Raw genomic sequence first — 9419 nt, forward strand, 5'->3', positions numbered from 1 at the left:
TTTAATCGCGTACACCTACTTTTAAGAGTGGTGTACCCCTCGGCGTGAAGTCGTTCAAATGACAGCGCCATATTTGTTGGCCAACGTTGCGGCACATCAACTTTACGTTTCCGTAGCAGCCATTCAAGTGGTCCTTTTCACCTCAGAGATCGATTTCTGTTCCCATTACAAAAAACTGGTTAATAATGGGCTCCTATTTTTAGTTTTCTTGAGATTTATAAGCTGCAGTTTTCAGAAAATGTGTCACGTGTTTATTTTTGTATGTTGGCAAATTTGGATTGGATTTGGTAAACAGCCACTGGGCTGCGCCCGAAATGAATCAAACACAACCAGCGTTCTGTCCTCGTTGTGCACCAGAACTGTGATGTGGAAATAGAGAGAGGGAGATAGAGAAATAAGGAATTCGACGTGAATTTCTGTTGCAGCCACAGGATCGTGGTCGTTGAGTTTGTGAGAGAGTGAAACTCATTACTAAGAGAAGTAGAAAGTACTCGAATGAATTGAGGAATTTTCATCTAAAAGTTAATGTTTTGAGGTGGGTGTACTCGTAAAGTAAGTCTAACCTGTATGTCTGAGCATTTACGTGGGCTAGTATCGTCTTATCTCCCCCATTTAGTTGTCCCTAATAACTTGAATGAACATCGCGTCTCGCGTCCACGCCAAACCAGCTGGTTTCTCTGCAAAATTAACGATACGCATGATTCCGTGCTCGGCGGCGAAACCGCGCATAGATGATAAAATCCTTAATACAAAAGCCACAATAACCTAGAACCATTTGGGAAATGTGATGTGATAGTTGCCTCTTATCAGATAAAGCTTCCAAGAACTGGCTGCTAGCCTAAATAGATCTCATTATATTTTTACTCATTCCCCTCTCTTCAAAAGGATCTCATTTAAGGTATTGATATATGTTGAATTAATTTTTAAAACTTTGTCAACTTCCTGGACAGATGGACAACAACAATCAACTTTCTCCTAATCTAAACAAAACCCCTGATGAAATGGATAGGCCAACTGATAACGAAGGTGTTGCCGAGATGGACCATGCCCAAGGTGTTGATGAGTGTGGGATGTATAACATCACTCCATGCAGCCCAACTATGGATGTATCATTGGAACGGCTAGGCATATGCCCTCGTCAAGACGCAGCTCATCCCACTTTCACCACTCCGGAGTCACGTATGGAGTCATACTCTTCATGGCCTCTGCATATTAAGTTACGCCCAGGAGCTCTTTGTGATGCAGGATTTTATTACACTGGTATGGTTTGTGGCACAGAAAATTCTACTCATGCTGATTTTATTTGGTGTATTCTATCTAATTTATTATCACAGGAAAAGGTGACAAAACTGTCTGCTTCCAATGTGGAGGAGGTCTAAAAGACTGGGAGGAAAATGATGATCCCTGGAAGGAACACGCTAGGTATTTTCCCAAATGTACATACCTAATCCAAAAGCAAGGCCGGGACTTCATCAATGAAGTTCTCGGAAAGAATTGTCGTCAGGTATGAGTTTCTGTAGAAATTATAATTTTTATTTAATACTCAACCTTTAATATTTAACCTTTTGTTTTTAAATTTTGCCATGGTTTTAGGCTCTAAATGTGCCCATTCCAGAAGATGCCCAGTCAGTTAATGTTACAGCAGCTGCTTCTAGGTAATTGTCATTTCCTTAGTTATTTTTTTTATTTATTTATTTATTTTTATTTTTATTTTTTTTATTTAGTACAGTACACCCTTAGAGCCACGGCTCCATTTTTGGGTTTGGTAACAGACATGGTTCTGTTTTATTGAGAAGTTGCAAATTAAATATTTTATAATACCGTGCCACCAGCTAGGGCACTTTGTGCACTTCACTGAGGCTTCACTTTGTTTTTTTGGCCTATTTTTCACTATTATTCTGCAACTTCCATAAGACAGTACCATGTTTTTCCACAGCCTTGCTCTCACTTCCTTAGTTTACTTCATAATATTTCCATGTCTTAGTTATGTCTTAATCAATCAATTTGACAAACTTCTCCTTATTTTTCAGCTTGGAAGAAAGCTCTTCCATGCCTGAGGTTTCATCAAGTGATGTAGGAAGTAGTGGTTACGGAAGTGGTGGCAGTTTTGCTGATGAAGCCTCCAGTTCTCAAGAGGCAAGCAAACCTGCGACAAAAGTGCTAACTGATCAGACAGCTTGCAAAATTTGTTATGCTGAAGAAATCGGGGTTGTGTTTTTACCGTGTGGACACTTGGTCTCATGTGTTAATTGTGCTCCATCACTGAAGACCTGTGCTGTGTGTCGAAAGCCGTTTTCTGCTACAGTTAGGGCATATCTATCTTAAATCAAATCCATTATGTAATGCACAATGACTGGTTCTTTCCCTTTTTTTTCTCTCAAGTGTGTTTGTGTGTGTGTTTGTTGTGAATTGAGTATTTTTAATTTGTGCTTTTGTGCTTTTCTATGAAGGAATTTGATTGTTGCAATTTTTACTGGTGTGTGTACTATGTAGAACCCCTTTTGCCTTGTATATGGATCTCAATGAACTTAAAAGCACTGTAAGCTTTTCTTCAAAATGTATGTATTTCTGTATATTGTACATGGGTTCAGCTATAGTTTTATTTTGTGTCTTTCCTGATATACTTCTATGTATTTCTACTTTGTACAAAAAAGTTGTCTTTATTAATTGTTGGCCAGGTGGAGGAACAATGTGACGAAGTCCGATCGTGAGGTATATTGACTAAATCAAGTTTAGCCTGTAGGAGGCTTAAAGTATCTAGCTGCAAAAATGTCTGCATTTTCCCCCTGTTAAATGAATATTCCCAGAATATTCTTAGAAGCCAAAGCCTTCACAACTTTGTGATATTTTGTGACTGATTAAGTTGCAGATGTGATTTTGATATTTTTGAGCATCTAAGTCATAGTATAAAACCCTTTTTTTTATTTTTTACAGTATGATGCAAGATCACCAATTCTTTACTGGTGTTGAATTTAAACACCACTCCCTGTATGAGTCGTGGAATCTCTTTTGTCTCGTATTTTTATGCCTAGTATTTTTTTTTTTTTTTTTTAATTTTTTTGTCTTACAATCATGTAGGGTGTAGGCAAAATATTTTCTTGTATATATATGTACTTGTAGAGGCTCTGAAGTAGAGCAAGACTTGCTTATTTGATCCTTCGTTAACTCCAGTTTTCATTAAAGTCTATTCTGTTAAAAAAAGGTATCTAAAGTCTGCATGACATTCCTGCACCTATGACCCCCTTTTGTCTTGTTTTTAAATAGTAGCTGTAAGTGGTATTATATGTAGTCTTTGTAAGTTGAGATGTAACAATCATGTATTAAAGGAATGTTTTCCTTTTGAATTTATTTGATTCTGTGCAAAACTGAAAAATAAACTTAAATTACCACATTATTTAAACTTTTTTTAGTGCTTAACTTGTTCTTAGTCATGAGTTGGCCTTATTGAATCCTTCATCCTTAAGAAGTGGATACAAGCTCAAGATACAAGTAACCTGATTTATTTGTTTATTTGAACTGCCCGCCAAGTAAGAAGATGGCCAACGTTCGCATGTTCAAGGAAGCAATTTTAATTTGTATCCATTATTTCACACAAGTTTAAAAACGCACAATATTCAGTAGCGAGAAGAGATTATGGTTTGTATTTTATATTTTAAAATGTCGTATGAAATAGACATAACGCAGTATGTAAAACACGGACCCACCGCACGAAGCATGTCGTCGGCTAACCTGCTCTAAACATATTTCGGCTGTTTTGATGGTCTTTGAATCAAAACAAACAAATTTAAAGGTAAAGTGGGCCTTATTGCTTCTTAAACATCATTTACTAGAGCTGTGTGATTAGCATAAAAATCTATTCAATTTCATATAGTTTATGGGTGTAATCTTATCTTTCATCTCTAATGAGAAGTCCTACCGGCTGCTGACAGATTTATCCTAACCTCAATTTTACTCATAGATTGATTTGTTTACATAGCTTTTTAACTGCACTGCATCAAAGACTTTGAATAAAGGTTCCTCGAAACTCCTTTTTTTTTTCATTCTTATGAACGTTTCGTTGTCTTGTACCTTTGTTGTTTTAAATCAATGACTTTCTCTGTTACTTTTCAGTCATTATCAGCGTAATTCTTAATCCATTTTTCAGCCATAGTTGAAGGTGACATAGTAATGCCTCCTCAACCGGAGACGCGCTCTGCTGGAAATCGTCCAACTCCTCTTCCCGGAACAGGGCTAGAGGATATTGGAGTACCTGGTCAAAACTATCTACGAGATGCTCTGACCAGCTGTACTGACCCTTTAAAGGCTATCGAGGAGTTTCAGGTATTCTTGTTATTAATTAATTGTAACTACATCATCTATCAAGATGCAATTTAAAAATTGTATTTTGTTATTTTTCTTCCCTGAATAATCAAAATTTTATTTTGTATTGACCCTTTCCAGCTTGACAATGGCATTCTCTTACCATCCCTTAGACAGATGCTTCCTTTGTTGGATTTGCATGGTGTCCGCCGTCTGGATTTTCACACTTCAGTTTTAGAGGTAAGTCTCACCATTTGAACAGCTCTGAGTTTCTATTGTATACTCTGACTTGAAGGTTTTTAAAAGCAACTATTTCCTCTTCGTTTCTCAGGAGCTCCGAGATCGCCTTGTGTCGCACATTGAAACTATAGGGCAAAAGGAAGGCCGTGAGAGAGACAGAAAACTGAAGGAGCTCTTAAACAAAAGTTTCCCTTTGGTTCAAGTCAAAGCCCTTAGACCTGTTGTTATGGGTATATTAAAGAATACGCCACATATTGATGACAAATACTTAAGAGTTTTGGTTTGTTTAGTCTACCTCTTTATTTTCAGTTCTTGTTTTGTATTGAACAAAATTTCACCATTTTATTTTTTATTTTAGGTAAAAGATAGAGAACTCTATAATGATACTGACACAGAAGTCAAGCAGCAAATATGGAAAGATAACCAGTCTTTGTTTGGTGATGAGGTCTCCCCTCTGCTTAGTCAGTATATCAAGGAGAAAGAAAACATACTCTTTGATCATCAAAATTTAACTAATCTTTTCTTTAGTCCATCTCCAAAGGTATTAGAAATATTACATTCTCTATGTCTTTTTTAGATTAAAATTTTTAGAAAAAAACCTGTAGCACTTATAAATTTTAAAGGTTCGAAGACAAGGAGAAGTTGTTCAAAAATTGGCCCATATGATTGGTAATAGTGTCAAGTTGTATGATATGGTTCTTCAGTTTCTACGAACTCTCTTTTTGAGAACAAGAAATGTTCACTACTGTACATTACGAGCTGAACTTCTAATGGCTCTACATGATCTGGAAATACAGGTTCGCTTGTAGAATTTGACATGGTTATGTTTTGAACGATATTGTTGAAAAAAATTATTTTCAAACAACTACTTCTGCATTTACTTAGGACATAATATCAGTTGACCCATGTCACAAATTTACGTGGTGTCTGGATGCCTGCATTCGGGAGAAGAATGTAGATGTAAAAAGATCAAGAGAACTGCAGGTATTGAATTAATCACTTTGTTTAGTTCAAATCCAAACAAAATCTATTCTCAGCTGATAATTAATATCACTTCATTTATTTCAGGGATTTCTTGATAGTATTAAACGCGGTCAAGAACAAGTTTTAGGTGACCTGTCGATGACATTATGTGACCCTTATGCCATAAACTTTCTTGCTACATCTGCAATGAAGATACTGAATCATATTATCAGTAATGAGGGCATGGCTAGAGTATGTTCATTTAAAAAAAAAAAAAATTTAAATGGCTTAGTGGGTAGTAACATGCTTTACATCTAATAACTTGTCCTCTCATTTTCAGGACAATACGGTTCTTGTTTTACTATTAAGAATGCTTGCTCTTGGTTTGAGTGCATGGAATATGATTGATTCTCAGGTAAATTTCTTACATTCGTTCACATTTGCTTATTATCACCCATACATATCTATTTTACTCAATAATTTCAAATTTTTCCTTGTTCAGGAATTTAAAGAGCCCAAATTGGATCCTCAAGTAGTGACAAAATTCATTCCAGCTCTGATGTCATTGATGGTGGATGACCAAGTTCGACAACTTAATGCAAAATTGCCTCCCGATGAAAGAGAATCTGCTATAACTATCATTGAACACTCAGGTAAAAATTTTCTCATTTAATAATTTATTTCAATTTAAATTTTAATAATATTTTTTTTTCAAAGTTACATTGTTACTTACTCTGTCGATTTTGTTGTGTAGGTCCAGCTCCTGATGCCTGCCAAGCCTATGTTCAAGAAAGTTCTGTAGCATCAATATTATCTATGTACTACACTCTTCATGCATCTCGTTCTAAAGACAGAGTTGGACTTATGAGAATTCTAGGCACGCTTGCTGGCTGTGAAAGTGACAGAGCTTTTGAGGACCCATTTTTGCACTTTTTGGTAAGTCGTAAACTACCTATTTTGATGCTTCAAAATGTTGGAATAGAATTCTGGCTAAGTCCTCTTTTCTTTTAGGTATCTCTTCTAGTCCACATGGGAGAGGAATTTGCGGCTGAAGATTTCTGCACAGTTGTGTTTGATGAATTTTTCTCTGCTGGTCTTACCCGAGATAATGTAACACGTCACTTGTTAAAGCTGCTATGGTACGTCTACCCAAAGCTGCCTGCCAGTCGGTTACACACACTTGTCAAGGCACTTCAACCATCATCTCATGTGAGTTCTATTCAACTTCAGGTGGCTGTCAAAATTGTCCAGTTACATAATCAAGGTGCATAAAACAATTCTCTTAAATGTTTTCTCTTTTTTGTAGCAAAATGAAGCTGTTCATCGTCTGTATGATGCACTTACAGAAAGAATTGGAAATGAAGAAGCTGCACCAGCTGTTCCAGTTAACATGGATTATTTAGAAAGTCCTCTAATGAGTGTGCCAACTCCTGCACCTATCCACTGATCAAAAGCGGCTAGTGAAGGATCACATCATGTGTTTGAATTTCTTCCAATTTAATGTTTAGTCTTGTCATGGCTGTAAAGTTGAAGTGTCAACATACATTACATGATTCACAAGTTTTAACGTGTATTTTGTATAAATGTAAATAGTGTAAATTATCTTTAGTAAACAGTGTACTGGAAGTGCAATAAAGTTATGTGATACTGTATACCGATCAGTTATTGTAATTAATCCTTACCTCGAGAGGTAAACACATGATTTTAATGTATTAGGCTTGTCTTGGTCTTGGCTAGCTTTTTTATTGTTAGGGGGTACCCATGCCTGAATTTTCGGTAAAGTAGTGTCATAAGGTACATATTCATATGGAGTCCCAGATTGATTCATTATATGCGGTTTTTGCCAAGAATAAGACGGTCTTGTAGGATCCTGCAGATAGAGATGAAATGTATTACCAGTATTGATTGATCAATGGCATGGGATGGTCACTCTTCTTCAAAAGTTTTTCTGACCTCACAGGGTCTGTAATCAGTGCGATAATGAAGCCAGCCGAACCATTCTGGGGGAACCATGGAAGCATCATAGTCGTACCCAACAGCTAGATTGTATTCAACCCAACGGTTTCGTCCTAAAGTGAAGAGAAGAGGTCTCTTATAGTAATGAATTATCTTAGTCATAAATAAAGATATCATAGGAATTCACCAAAAAAGTAATTGTTATTTTCATAATACTTGTTTCCAAACTGGTCAGTCCCGACCAGGCATCCAATTTTCAAATCATCATAGCTAGAAAATGAAATAATGAATTGTAGAATAAACAGAGCCCTTGGGTCTACCAGTACTTGCATAAGTCCGGAGAACACTCACTAACACAGTTTCAGAAGTGATTCCTTCCACCCCCCATTCCACCGAATTATAACACGTAGTTTCTCAAACTTCTCAAAAATCCCCATTTTGGTAGTTGGTCCCCTTACTCAAGCCTGTTGCCGTGCAACGCTATAAGCGCTGTCGTGCCCCCAACCTGCTGCGCGCTCCAACCGCGAGGAGTGAGCCGTGAGCGTGGACAGGGAATTCCCCTTCAGGGAATAAGATCCTTTGAGATCGTGAGGGGTACCTGGGTGTTCGCGTTTTCTAGATTTATGTCCCTTTGGGATACAGGAACAGGACCCATCTCGACCAATGGGGTAAAAGGTGGTAGAAATACGCTCTTCAGGGGGATGTCCACAGAGCACATAAAAAATACACTGAGTACTTTCTTTAAAATAATTTATTTATTAAATACTAGACAAGTTTTACTTAAAAATAAAGTATTGTGTGTAAAGCACAGCGAGTTATTTACATGACTTTGTGGGGACTGCTGAGGCTGCTGAACATTACGCGGAGGAGCTTTTAGCCGATGGACTTTAGGAAATGTCTTTTACAAAATTTCCAAACTAAACAAACACAACTGATTTCAAAGTATAATAAAAGATCCTCGTCCGAACGTGTTACCCCTACTTGAACTTGAACAGTAGTGGAGACTGGCGACGCTACTGAAAGCGCCTGCAACGCACTGGGTAGGCCAACCCGCCAAGCAGCTGTGTGGAGACGTCTGCCAGCCCCGAGCTCCCGCAGGGGCGCAAGGCGTTTGCTCCAACGTTCTCTCGCGTCACCTCGGGGAACGCTCATCGTGAGGGGGGGGGGGGGGGCACATATGAACTTCAACGACATCAATCCTTTCTCGCATATCCCCGAAACTAGCTCTAAACCCTCAAACCAGACCCGCATCTTTCGCCAGGGAGTAAAACATGGAATCTTTTTTCTGCAAGAGGTTTTGTGGTGAATCATATTCAGCAACCTCTCCCTTCTCAAGAACGAGGACACTGAAAAAATATATACAAGACACCATCAGTTATCTCGAGAAATGATAAATATCGACTGGAAAGTTCCAAACCAAAATGGGTACTTACCGAGTGGAGTCCATGATTGTGTTTAATCTGTGAGCAATAGTCAGAATGGTGCACTCTTTAAAGTCTTCTCGAATCGTTTTCTGGACAATAGAAGGAAGAAAGTAAAGTATAAACAATGACGTGTTCCCCATCAACTCCCGACACTCATATACGATACCGGGTGTTTCTTTGCGCCCACCGGTGGGGGGCGGGTTTTCCTATTTACAAATGCTGCGAGCAGATTGAGTAGGCACACCCATCCACAGATAGGCGAGTGAAAAGAAACACCCGATACAGTGCCCGTGCCAGGACCGGAGCCTCCCCTCCACAATGAACGATTCCAGGGACGAGTTTCCCCGAGGCGGGAGGCGCCATGATTTTGGCTTTGACCCACATGCAAATGCAAAAGTTCTCTGAGCGAGTGCATCGTGCTGAGGAGGGCCACGCTTCACGCTCCGTAGCGCCTGCAAACGTGATGGGCGGGCCAACCCGCCAATCAGGTGTGTGGAGCTGGCGGCCAGGGCTCGGGGAGGGTAGGGGAGGGGGGGG

The 9419-nt window shown here is 38.6% G+C and overlaps 4 protein-coding genes across 6 annotated transcripts; 2 read left to right on the forward strand and 2 right to left on the reverse strand.

Moving 5' to 3' along the window:
• Positions 1-341: 341 nt before the first annotated feature.
• LOC113208092 (baculoviral IAP repeat-containing protein 2-like) lies at positions 342-3394 on the forward strand. 2 transcript variants are annotated; one of them, XM_026424944.2, is made up of 5 exons: positions 342-552; positions 951-1260; positions 1335-1504; positions 1594-1655; positions 2031-3394. In XM_026424944.2, exons 2-5 carry the CDS (start codon positions 951-953, stop codon positions 2323-2325), a joined length of 837 nt encoding a protein of 278 aa, XP_026280729.1. In that variant the 5' UTR covers positions 342-552; the 3' UTR covers positions 2326-3394. The 2 variants fall into 2 exon arrangements, with proteins under 2 accessions (XP_026280729.1, XP_026280728.1); XM_026424943.2 differs by having other exon boundaries at positions 344-535.
• Positions 3395-3519: 125 nt separating this feature from the next.
• Positions 3520-7154, forward strand: LOC113208073 (negative elongation factor B). 2 transcript variants are annotated; one of them, XM_026424920.2, is made up of 13 exons: positions 3520-3636; positions 4145-4320; positions 4441-4539; positions 4631-4819; positions 4898-5080; positions 5163-5336; positions 5425-5523; positions 5608-5754; positions 5843-5917; positions 6005-6155; positions 6257-6438; positions 6514-6711; positions 6809-7154. In XM_026424920.2, the coding sequence occupies exons 2-13, from the start codon at positions 4168-4170 to the stop codon at positions 6947-6949; spliced, it is 1791 nt and encodes a 596-aa protein (XP_026280705.1). In that variant the 5' UTR covers positions 3520-3636; positions 4145-4167; the 3' UTR covers positions 6950-7154. The 2 variants fall into 2 exon arrangements, with proteins under 2 accessions (XP_026280705.1, XP_026280701.1); XM_026424916.2 differs by lacking the exon at positions 3520-3636 and adding an exon at positions 3650-3790.
• A 26-nt stretch (positions 7155-7180) lies between these two features.
• Positions 7181-9041, reverse strand: LOC113208074 (NADH dehydrogenase [ubiquinone] 1 alpha subcomplex subunit 12-like). The gene is made up of 5 exons (XM_026424921.2): positions 8892-9041; positions 7810-8804; positions 7646-7728; positions 7456-7571; positions 7181-7372 (listed from the first exon to the last, which is right to left on the reverse strand). The coding sequence occupies exons 2-5, from the start codon at positions 7893-7895 to the stop codon at positions 7181-7183; spliced, it is 477 nt and encodes a 158-aa protein (XP_026280706.1). The 5' UTR covers positions 7896-8804; positions 8892-9041.
• On the reverse strand, positions 8021-8971 carry LOC113208075 (multidrug resistance-associated protein 1; the record flags this gene model as incomplete). The annotated part of the gene is given in 3 exon segments (XM_052266282.1): positions 8021-8197; positions 8699-8804; positions 8892-8971. Coding segments are annotated over 3 exon segments (363 nt in total), but the record flags the coding sequence as incomplete, so codon positions are not given.
• Positions 9042-9419: the final 378 nt, after the last annotated feature.

Source organism: Frankliniella occidentalis, unplaced genomic scaffold (assembly GCF_000697945.3).
Source record: "Frankliniella occidentalis isolate FOCC.00 unplaced genomic scaffold, Focc_3.1 Scaffold36, whole genome shotgun sequence".
Lineage (NCBI taxonomy): Eukaryota > Metazoa > Arthropoda > Insecta > Thysanoptera > Thripidae > Frankliniella > Frankliniella occidentalis.